The 12,461-nt window shown below is 37.0% G+C and overlaps 1 protein-coding gene across 2 annotated transcripts in view; it reads left to right on the top strand.

Moving 5' to 3' along the window:
* The window catches only part of thrab (thyroid hormone receptor alpha b), a 123,825-nt gene that overhangs the window by 95,210 nt on the left and 16,154 nt on the right, over nucleotides 1-12,461 (top strand). For both annotated transcript variants that reach the window (XM_042767565.1, XM_042767566.1), the window contains exon 3: nucleotides 2,111-2,360. In XM_042767565.1, coding sequence (XP_042623499.1) covers nucleotides 2,305-2,360 — 56 coding nt within the window. In that variant the 5' untranslated portion in view covers nucleotides 2,111-2,304. The remainder of the gene's footprint in view (nucleotides 1-2,110; nucleotides 2,361-12,461) is intronic.

Genomic DNA, 12,461 nt, shown 5'->3' with positions numbered 1-12,461 from the left:
GCAAGACAACTTTACTTGAAAGAAAGAGTTGGGGCTGAGCAATATAGGCCATAAATCATATCTCTGTATTTTTAGGCTGATGGCAAATTACGATATACATCTTGGTATTTTTTCAGGCTGAATGTACACTACTTCCACTTTTTAATGCAACATAATCAAGACATTCTATACAGATTAAATGGTTCCACTGCTTATCTGATCTTTTAAATCTGGATAATCTCCAAATAACTAAACTAGGGCTGCAGTTTGATTATTTCTTAAGTTAATCGATTAATTGATTTTTATTTTTATTTTCTGTATTTATAAAAAAAAAAAAAAAAAATCTGATTCCACATCCTGCTCAGTGTTGTCCCCCAAACAAAGTGAAAATTGAATATAATGAATTTATTTGTGCATCTGTACATTATATTAGCAAAAAAAAAGCAGACATTAAAATCATTAAATTAAAATAAATAAAAACAATAGCATCAGACTAAATGTTTATTTAATTTATATTTGCACTCCATTTCGATTGCGCTTGTTTGACATGCGTTTCTTACATTTAGAGGTGAGAATATACCATGAAACATAAGTTTCATAACAGTATTGTCTTATTCTATATTGTTTTTGAAATATATCGGTGTACATTACAAAGTCGGTATAACACCCAGTTCTAAAAAAAAAAAAATCCCAGATCAGTGGCTTTATGTGGGCTCATAGTCTGACCTCATTGACCTGTGACAATGACAAAACAGAGACTAAGTTTGGATACCGATTAGTTGTGGTGCTAAATCTCTAATTTGCTCGATCACGTCAACTTCCTTTGTCTAATCTCATCTGTTATATTTAGAATTGTGTGTCCATTTCAGTACAGTCTGCATACACAAATAAGTCTAAAGACACAGTTAAAAGACTGGAAGCGACGACATATCCATCTAAATGGTCCAGCTCATCAGAATCGTGTAGCCTGTAAAATCGAGATCATCGTTTTTTTCAATATCCCACCACCTAATCCAGATTATCGAGGCAGTCGAGGCCTTGCGATTTACACAGGTTTTAAGACACATTGTTGCTGCCAAAGAAGTGAAAGAGCAGCCTAGTGGTGCACGTGAGCTCCTGGGTTTGCACAGGGTAAAGGGAGAGATGGGATTAGGGCCCTCCTAATCGAAAATGTTTCCTGGAAAGTGTGCTTTCTGTCTCCAGTGAGCCGGCTTTGCTCTGGAGAGCCCATGGGAAGCATGTTAAATGGGACAGTCAGCTAAAAGAGGAGAGGGCGCACACATATTTATCACTCAATCTCAGAATAGAATGTAGACCAGAATTATAATACTGGAGTATGTATGCATGTATTTTATTTTATTTTATTTTATTGGAGAAAAAAAAAATACAATTGACTAAATCCACTATATTGAGATTTGCCAAAGTTTGTGAGGGTCATTTATTTTTTAATACATTGACACAAGATAACTTTTATTTGTAAACTGTCAATATTAGTGATCCTAGTGGTGAAAATGCTATGAATATGAAAACAAATAATATATATAGGGCCAGATTTACTAACGGCACACACAATAAAAAACTGTCTTTTGGCTTTAAAAAAGTACTGTCATTATTTACTAAATACACACACTGAACAAATAAAACATAAAAGGCATGGACACAGTTATTTTTGTTCCTGACCTTATTGAATATGTATTTGCAGGAGTTTCCCTTTCAGACGCTAATTTGCCATGTTTAGTAAATCTGGGCCATAAATTATAAATAAATATTAAAATATAAAAGTCATAAATACATAAATTATAAATAAATGTAAAAATCTTTAGCTTTGCTTATACTTCTTTGTTTTGTATGGAGCCCCATAAAAATTACGAGATCAGATGAACAATTATTTCTCAAAATAATTGCCTTCCAGAGAACCTTTTTGTTTGCTCACAAACGTATTGCACTCCCCCAAAAAACTTCACCTGAGAAACTTTGCATTCACTCACAAAAGATTTCCCCACAAAACTTTGTGTTAGCTTGCAAAATTTTGCATTTCCCCAAGAAATTTTATGCTAGAAAAAATGCTAAAGTTTTTTTCATTACCGTAAGTTATTGCAGCATTCTTTGATTCTCTCTTTTTTTTTCGCAGACCTCATCACATATTGCTGCATTATCACTGGCCATCTGAGTTGGAGAGTAAGGTGGGCTTGGTTTGCGAGCGTCGCTCTGCAGAGCCGTCCGATGACTGTCTGACTCATCACAACCCGCGAATGACAGGCGTGCATTCGAGGGTGGGGCCCGCCTCAGTCTCACATGATTGGCTGCTGGATGGAAATAAGGTGAATGGAACACATGCCCAAGGAGCAGGACCCAAACCAATCAGAGGGAGAAGAGAAACGGTGAGCCTGTTAAGAACTGATCTCACAAGAGATTCCAGACTCATTAGTGGGACTACAACATAAGTCATGATGAAGTTAAGTTCGTATAGTACGTCTTGGTGTAAAGTTGCCCGTACTACTTGCTTCTGTTTATCGAATTATATTTCACATAGTGATGCTTTGGGAAACTCAAATTTTCTGGTCAATGCACACAGTCTCCTACATAATTCAGTTTTCCTGGTAACTGGCTCCATTTGTGTGTGTACATCTCACAGTGAGTGTGGTGCTGGCTCTATGCCGTGCTTTGGAGTCTAAAGGCAGACGCTAAGAGACCAGCTTTTACCTCAGCATCTACTCAGCACACACATTTTATATAAGGTCTGGAGCCGGCAGGAAAGTTCGCTTAAAGCCTTAGAGAATGCCTGTTACTGTCCAGCACACTCTCAAACCATACATGCAAACACACACACACACACACACACACACGTGTGCACACTGCCGTGTAGGCATTTGGTTTAGCAGGACGGCACAGACTGCCCCCTCACGTTCTAAAAAAACAGTTTGTTTTAGAACCAATAGCAGTGTTTCTGCCAGTTAGCAAAACACATCATTCTCAGTGTATGTGTGTGAAATGTCTGTGTCATCTGTCCTTGAGCAACTGCTTTATTTGGCACATCTATTGTTGCTTTTCTGCTTCTCTGACCACAGATACCTAATGATTTGTTGATAGGTGTGTTGTTACTGTCGCACTGGTCGACTATTTGGCAAAGTAGTGAGGCTGACTAACCTGTGTTTTTCAGTTTATAGCACCACAAAATGTCAAAAGGTCATGGGTTCTAGTCTCGGTACCAGCAGGGATTGTAGCATAGACTGTATAAAAACATGGACGTAGTGTCTGTGATGTCACCCGTAGATTCCTGAAGAGATTTTTTGTAGCTCAAAGTGGGCGGAGCAGGCCGTAGCAGCGGCAATCCACCTGTCACTCAAGTGGCCACGCCCTTAATTATGCAGAACTTTAAGGCTTAATATAATTTAAACGGATGAGCTATAAAAAAATTCACCCCCAAAACAGTTGTCATGAAGGGCAAAATTAGCTATGTAGACCAAAATCATTTTTTGAACCAGGCTGTAAACATGTTTTTTTCTGCTGTAAAGTTGGGCATTTAAACATGGATAGTCTATGGGACTGACTCCCTTTTGCAGCCAGCCTCTAGCGGCCAGTTGACGAATTACAGTTTAAGTCACTTCCTTGTTGGCTTCACGAGAGAGAGCGGGAGGTTTCCGCTTGGATTGTAGGTGGGGGTAGTGAATGAACAGTGCTCTCTTCCACCTTCAATACTGCGACTGAGGTGAGACACTTGAGCAAAGAACTGAACACCCAACTGCTCCCGGGGTGCCGCAATGGCTGCCCACTGCTGCGGGTGTGTGTTCACGGTGTGGGTGTGTGGGTGTGTTCACTACTCACTGCTGTGTGTGCACTTAGATGAGCACAAAATACAGAGTATGGGACACCACACATCACGTAACTTCACTTCAAAATGTGTATATAACATATAACATATATATATACACTGAACAAGTCAAGATCAAGATGCTGATTAGACAGCATGATTATTGCACAGGTGTGCCTTAGGCTGGCCACAATAAAAGGCCACTCTAAAATGTGCAATTTTATCACACAGCACAATGCCACAGATGTCGCAAGGTTTGAGGGAGCGTGCAATTGGCATGCTGACTGCAGGAATGTCCACCAGAGCTGTTGCAAGTGAATTGAATGTTCATTTCTCTACCATCTCCAAAGGCATTTCAGAGAATTTGGCAGTACATTCAACCAGCCTCACAACCGCAGACCACGTGTAACCACACCATCCCAGGACCTCCAGATCCAGCATCTTCACCTCCAAGATTGTCTAAAACCAGCCACCCGGACAGCTGCTGCAACAATCGGTTTGCATAACCAAATAATTTCTGCATAAACTGTCAGAAACCGTCTCAGGGAAGCTCATATGCACGCTCATCATCCTCATCGGGGTTTCGACCTGACTGCAGTTCATCGTCGTAACCGACTTGAGTGGGCAAATGCTCACATTCGATGGCATCTGGCACTTTGGAGAGGTGTTCTCTTCACGGACGAATCCCGGTTTTCACTGTACAGGGCAGATGGCAGACAGCGTGTGGGTGAGAGGTTTGCTGATGTCAACGTTGTGGATCGAGTGGCCCATGGTGGTGGTGGGGTTATGGTATGGGCAGCCATATGTTATGGACAATGAACACAGGTGTATTTTATTGATGGAATTTTGAATGCACAGAGATACCGTGACAAGATCCTGAGGCCCATTGTTGTGCCATTCATCCATGACCATCACCTCATGTTGCAGCATGATAATGCACGGCCCCATGTAGCAAGGACTTGTACAGTATTCCTGGAAGCTGAAAACATCCCTGTTCTTGCATGGCCAGCATACTCACCGGACATGTCACCCATTGAGCATGTTTGGGATGCTCTGGATCGGCGTATATGACAGTGTGTTCCAGTTCCTGCCAATATCCAGCAAGTTCACACAGCCATTGAAGAGGAGTGGACCAATATTCCACAGGCCACAATCAACAACCTGATCATCTCTATGTGAAGGAGATGTGTTGCACTGTGTGAGGCAAATGGTGGTCACACCAGATACTGACTGGTTTTCTGACCCCCCAATACAGTAAAACTGCACATTTTAGAGTGGCCTTTTATTGTGGCCAGCCTAAGGCACACCTGTGCAATAATCATGCTGTCTTATCAGCATCTTGATATGCCACACCCGTGAGGTGGATGGATTATCTCGGCAAAGGAGAAGTGCTCACTAACACAGATACCGACGGATTTGTGAACAATATTTGAGAGAAATAGACTTTTTGTGTACATAGAAAAAGGCTTAGATCTTTGAGTTCAGCTCATGTAAAATGGGGGCAAAAACAAAAGTATCTCTTAAACAAATTTGTAAAACAAATTTACAACCATCCAACCAAATGGCAACACAAATATATAAACACACAACCACATGCCACTTTATTAGGTACATCTGTTCAACTGATTGGTAACACAAGTTGCTAATCAGCCAATCACATGGCAGCAACTCAATGCATTTAGGCATTTAGATGTGGTGAAGATGACTTGCTGAAGTTCAAACTGAGCATCAGAATGGGAAAGAAAGGGCATTTAATTGACTTTGAACGTGGAATGGTTGTTGGTGCCAGACGGGCTGGTTTGAGTATTTAAAAAATTGTTGATCTACTGGGATTTTCACACACAACCATCTCTAGGGTTTACAGAGAATGGTCCGAAAAGAGAAAATATCCAGTGAGCGCCAGTTGTGTGGATGAAAATGCCTTGTTGAAGTCAGAGGTCAGAGCAGAATGGGCAGACTGGTTAGAGATGATAGAAAGGCAACAGTAACTCAAATAACCACTCGTTACAACCAAGGTATGCAGAATACCATCTCTGAATGCACAACACGTCAAACCCTGAAGCAGATGGGCTACAGCAGCAGAAGACCACACCGGGTGCCGCTCCTGTCAGCTAAGAGCAGAAAACGGAGGCTACAATTCGTACAGGCTCACCAAAATGGGACAATAGAAGATTGGAAAAATGTTGCCTGGTCTAATGAGTCTCGATTTCTGTTGCGACATTCTGATGGTAGGGTCAGAATTTGGCGTAAAGAACATGAAAACATGGATCCATCCTGCCTTGTCTCAACAGTTCAGGCTGGTGGTGGTGGTGGTGTAATGGTGTGGGGGATAATTTCTTGGCACACTTTGGGCCCCTTATTACCAATTGAGCATATTTTAAACGCCACAGCCTACCTGAGTATTGTTGCTGACCATGTCCATCCCTTCATGACTACAGTGTACCCATCTTCTGATAGCTACTTCCAGCAGTATAATGCACCATGTCACAAAGCTCAAATAATCTTAGACTGGTTTCTTGAACATGACAATGAGTTCACTTTACTCAAATGGCCTCCACAGTCCCCAGATCTCAAACAAATAGAGCAGCTTTGGGATGTGGTGGAATGGGAGATTCACATCAAGGATGTGCAGCTGACAAATCTGCAGCAACTGCGTGATGCTATCATGTCAATATGGACCAAAATCTCAGAAGAATGTTTCTAACACCTTGTTGAATATATGCCACGAAGAATTAGGACAGCTCTATAGGCAAAAGGGGTCCAACCTGGTACTAGCAAGGTGTTCCTAATAAAGTGGCCAGTGAGTGTGTATATGTACTGTATATACAATATCATTTTGTGGTGCTGTAAATAGAAAAAACATAGGTTAGTCAATCTCACTAATCAACCTCACTACTTAGACAACTAGTTAACCTTATATATATATATATATATATATATATATATATATATATATACAGTACAGACCAAAAGTTTGGAAACATTACTATTTTTAATGTTTTTGAAAGATGTTTCTTCTGCTCATCAAGCCTGTATTTATTTGATCAAAAATACAGAAAATTTTTTTATATTGTGATATATTATTACAATTTAAAATAATTGTTTTTAAATTTATTATACTTTAAATTATCATTTATTTATGTGATGCAAAGCTGAATTTTTAGGCTCATTATCACATGATCCTTTAGAAATCATTCTAATATGATGATTCATTATCAAAGTTGGAAACAGTTCTGCTGCTTAATATTTTTTTCAGAACATGTGATACTTTTTTAGGATACTTTGATGAATAAAAAGTAAAAAAAAAAAAAAAAAAAAAGCTATGTTTTTAAAATATAAATATTTTGTAATAACAATATACACTACTGGTCAGTAATTTGGGGTCAGTAATTTTTTTTCTTTCTTTTTTAAAATAAAATCAATACTTTTTTCAGCAAGGATGTGTTAAATTGATAAAAAAGTGATAGTAAAGAAAATATATTATTACAATATATATTATTAGAATTTTTTTTTTTTTTTTTTAATAAATGCTGTTCTTTTTAACCTTTTATTCATCTAATATATTAGACAGCAGAACTGTTTCCAACACTCATAATAAATCAGAATATTAGAATGATTTCTAAATGATCATGTGATAGACTGGATGTTACATGTGACACTGAAGGCTGGAGTAATGATGCTGAAAATTCAGCTTTGCATCACAGGAATAAATTATTTTTTTAAAGTATATTCAAAAAGAAACCTATTATTTTAAGTTGTAATAATATTTCACAATATTACTGTTTTTTCTGTATTTTTGATCAAATAAATGCAGGCTTGATGAGCAGAAGAACTTGATGAACATTTTGAACTTCTTTCAAAAACATTAAAAATAGTAATGTTTCCAAACTTTTGATCTGTTCTGTATATATATATAAGGTTGTCTAAGTAGTGAGGTTGATTAGTTCACTTTATTAGGTACACCTTGCTAGTACCACGTTGGACCCCTTTTGCCTTCAGAGCTGTCCTAATTCTTTGTGGCATATATTCAACAAGGTATGTATGTGTATATATACATGGTTTTAGATAAATATAGATTTACACATCACCTGAAAGCTGAATAAATAAGCTTTCCTTTGATCTATGGTTTCTTAGGATAAGAAAATATTTGGCCGAGATACAACTATTTGAATATCTGGAATCTGAGGGTGCAAAAAAAAAAAAAAAAAAAAAAAAAAAATTCAAAAATCGGCTTTAAAGTTGTCCAAATGATTTTCTTAGAAATGCACATTACTAATCAAAAATTAGGTTTTAATATATTTATGGTAGGAAATTTACAAAATATCTTCATGGAACATGATCTTTACATAATATCCTAATGATTTTTGGCGTAAAAGAAAAATCGATAATTTTGACCCATACAATGTTTTTTTTTTTTTTTTTTTGGCTATTGCTAAAAATAAACCCAAGCGACTAAAGACTGGTTTTGTGGTCCAGGGCCGATACCAATTTTAACAAACACTTATTGGCCGATTCCGATACTGATATTTGTCACTTCCTTTCTTATTTGAAATTTTGGCATCAAAATAGATTGTATTTTGATCATGTTTTAAATCAGTAAAGTTCAAAAACACCTGCATTAAATTATACTAGCAGTTTAATTGCTGCATCATCAAATAATTTCTAATGAACATGGATTGTATCCATTTAACATTCAGCAGGCCTACATAAATACAACAGAACAAAGATACATTTTAGGTTTTTAGGTAGGTTTAACAGTTTTCAGGTACAGAAATAAAGTCAACAAATGTAAAATAACACTTCACTGTATAAATTAAATACATATGAATCCTTCTTTATTGTAACATACTTTATTATGATTAATCTACTAATTTGTTTTTGTATACATTTTAATTTTTTTATAAGTTTAAATAAGTAAAAGAGATCTCCTTTACTAAGACTCTTATTTTGATGGGTTTTATAGTCTACGGAGCTATATGGGTAACGAAAGCACGCATTTCTTCGGATTTAAAGTTTTTCAGTTTATAAGGCACTCCTAGAAAAGGCATGAGATCTGTATATATTTGTTTACTGTTAGTTGTAATAAGTGTTTTGTGTAATTCGCTGTATGTTTATGATAATGCTACTGAGAGACATAGTTTAATGTGCACTTTTCATGCTGTGTTTTGTTTAGCTCTTATAGTGATTTTTTTTGGAGTAAAAAGGACGCAATAAACGTAATAAAACATCAGTAAAGTTTTGGTCATCATTCAGATGAGATCCGCTACACTTATGAAAGTTACAAAAGTTATTTAATCAAGAATAGTGTGCGACCTTTTGTCTTTTGTTATTTGATTATCATTAAAGTGTAGACAGCAGCGCTAGGATTATGCAACAGACATTATACAGCTCAGTGCCTTCACGCAGTTAATTAATAAACCATTGGTTTGTTATATCGGCCTTTTTCCTTATATAGTCGATATGCCGATGGTTGTAAATTGAGGGAAAATCGGCTGATAAATATCGGCGGCAGAAAAAATCGGTGCATCCCTAATATACATACATATATATATCTTAATGTATAGCCAAAGGCATGAGTCTTGAATTTTACCTTTTACCACTTTACACCCCACTTAATGCATTATACTTTAATTAGTCTATAAATGTTATTCAAGATTAACCATCATTAAATCAATGATGTTTGAGAGCATGTGAAAGTGTTCCAGCTCACGGGATTTCAACGCAATTATTAGTTCACACTTTTAATTACACAGAAGCATCATCAGGAACACAGGAGCCGCCACACAAGGCCATACATCAAGACTCCAACACGACTCAGCTCTTAACTGCAGACCCATGATTGTGTGTATGTGTGTGTGTGTGTGTTTGTGTGTGCACGCATATAATGGGCAAGACCCCAGGAATGTGGGGTCAGACTCCCAGCATGCTCGCTCAAGAGGCGATTAAATGAGGGCCCTTCAGCTTAATTACACCGAGGCCGCCTGTCAGTAGATTAGCTGATCACAGAGCGAAGCATTCTGAGTTAAATCAAAGAGCAGGAGTAGCAATCACACGGTTCTGTTCATCTTAATCGAGCTGATTTATTCTTCCCTTACTTTCATTACTTGCTCTCTTGCTTCCTCGCCACCTCTGCTGACTGCCTCTCAATCACCTTCCTAAACCTCACATCCATAGGGCTTCAGATGTTTCTTTTCCAAGTGAGTGAGAAATAGCTTTAAACAGTCTTCATATTTGCCATTGTTTTAGCAGACATTTAGCCCCACCCCAAACTCACGCCATTGGTGGATCTTGTGTCGATGTCATAACTTGATATAATTTGAACCCATATTACGAATTAGAGTATGTTCCAAACAGAATCACTTGATTACGATTAATTATATTTGATGATTGTCTGCAGTTTGGCACTATTACAGATGAGTTTTATTTCAAACTGTCTTCAACCATGTCGTTTAGTTTGTGGTAAACTAACTGCACCAGGGTGTTCCACAGATGTCTGGGCTGATTTCAAGCTTATTTGAGATGTGTGGAGAAGAACCAGGCATGTTCACGTTGCTCTTCTGTATTTATGCAAACACTACATGCCTGTTTAAAATTATTAAATGCATTAGGATTTAAGGGGTCATGAAATGGAGAATCCAAATGTTCTTGATATTTACACATATAAGAGCTTACTCTACAATAAAAAATAAAAAAACCATGCTGCAAGTTTCCGAACTCCCCAGTAAAATATGAATCATTCTTTTCCACCCTTCTGAAATGCCAAGATTTTAAACTGGAAGAATTGTGACATCTTAATTGTTCTCGACACACCCTTTATCATGTGTCATTGTCATTTACAATCAAGGAAGTATGTTCTGAACAACTCAAAAGAGCGATATGCTGTTAGATAAAAATGTCATGTAAAACTGTCAAAACCAGATGTTGTTCTGTCAATGGATACAAAGAAACCGCACCTCCAAAAACTTTGCATAGCCTTTATAAAGATCATAACTAATGTTTATTTTAATGGTGTGCCCAACTTCACATTTCACAACAGACTGTTTTGTGAATTGTTCTAAACGCTGCCAGTTTTCTAAAACATCTTTTATGAAAATATACGGCAGTGCCAAGCATTTTGTTGGAAGCAGTTAAGTACATTTATTTTTGTTTACATTTATGTTTGTAACAAATGTCAAATCAGTGTTTAACACTATTATATATGTTTGAGTGTTGCTAATCAATTTAGTACATACCCAGATCAGAAATATTTGCGACCATCATTTTACCGTGACCAACTTTTACTGTGGTTACATTTGGTAATGTTTAACCGTTGGCAAATGAATGCGAAATAATGGAATTTCTTAAACTTACTTAAGATGCAACATCTTTTGTAATAGGAAAATAATAATAATAATAATAATAATAACAATAATAATAATATGATAATCTGCAATTGCAGTATTAAATGTAAAATCAACCAAACTCATCAGTATTCGGAGGACCTTGCAAGTTTTCTAAACTGCTGCAGATTTCCCACACATTTTGAACCTGGACGTGTATGATGACATCATTTCCATCTACTGGTTCAGTTTATTTAATGCTTAAAAGAGGCTCGTAAAAGAGTTTGTTTATCAAACAACACCAAGTACTTAAAGACTTTATAGTTGTGTTCTTTTGGACTTTAATCCGTTTACTTTATACATTTTGTGTATTCTTCAAAAGTAGGCTACTGTTACAATAAACATTCTTTTTGTTGAATTATAAAAAAGACCAGCTTGTTATTAACACTTTAAAGCCTGAAATTAGTCAGAGGATCTCTTTTTTTTAATGGAAGAAAAAGTTTGCATATGTGTTTTATGTTTTGTCATTTATTTGATAGATCAAGCTTATCTTTTTATAAATTACAGAACGTAAAGGTTCTTGAGATCAGAAAAGTAATAAAAATGTTAGAAAAATTGTCTGTGATATATTTTCAAAACAATGCAAGAAATGCCAAAAATTTTGATAAAAGTCACTTCAAAGCCGTAAAATGTAAAAACTGACAGACCAAAACAGTCCAGTCCAGTCGACTCTGTCCCTTCCTCAAGAGGGCATCTGTGTTCTTAGACCAGTCCAGTCTGTCGTCCATTTGTACATTCTCAGGAAAAAAAGGTACAAAAGCTGTAACTGGGGCGGTACCTTTTCAAAAGACACATCTTTGTACCTAAAGAGTCCATATTGGTACCTTAAAGATACATATAAGAACCTAAAGTTTACATATTAATACCTAAAAGGTACAAAAATGTCCCTTTTGAAAAGGTACCACCCCAGTGACAACTTTTGTACCTTATTTCTGAGAGGTCTGGACCACCTCCACACAGATGCCTTCAGTGAACACAGGCTGTGGGTCAGGCCTGGGTCTCTGGAAATTGACCATCATCTCCTTGGTTTTGATAGTTTTAGGCTGCAAAACGTCCTGTGAAATCATGGTGGGACTGAATATTAGTATTTTTAAAACTATATGCTGAAAATTAAGCAGGCTAAAGCAGTAACCATGCTGCAAATACTGTTGCAATCATTGTGGTCGCATTGTTTCAATTTCTTCTGACTCCGGCTCAAGCATATACAGTAAGGCTCCATTACAGCGCTTGCCATCTCAAGTATACAAAAACACACAACATGCTGTACAGAAGGGCGTGGATATGCTCCAATG

This window comes from Cyprinus carpio, chromosome A12, assembly GCF_018340385.1.
Source record: "Cyprinus carpio isolate SPL01 chromosome A12, ASM1834038v1, whole genome shotgun sequence".
In the NCBI taxonomy this organism is placed as follows: Eukaryota; Metazoa; Chordata; class Actinopteri; order Cypriniformes; family Cyprinidae; genus Cyprinus; species Cyprinus carpio.
The sequence above is the reverse complement of the archived record's forward strand: the minus strand, read 5'-3'. Positions and strand labels throughout refer to the sequence as shown.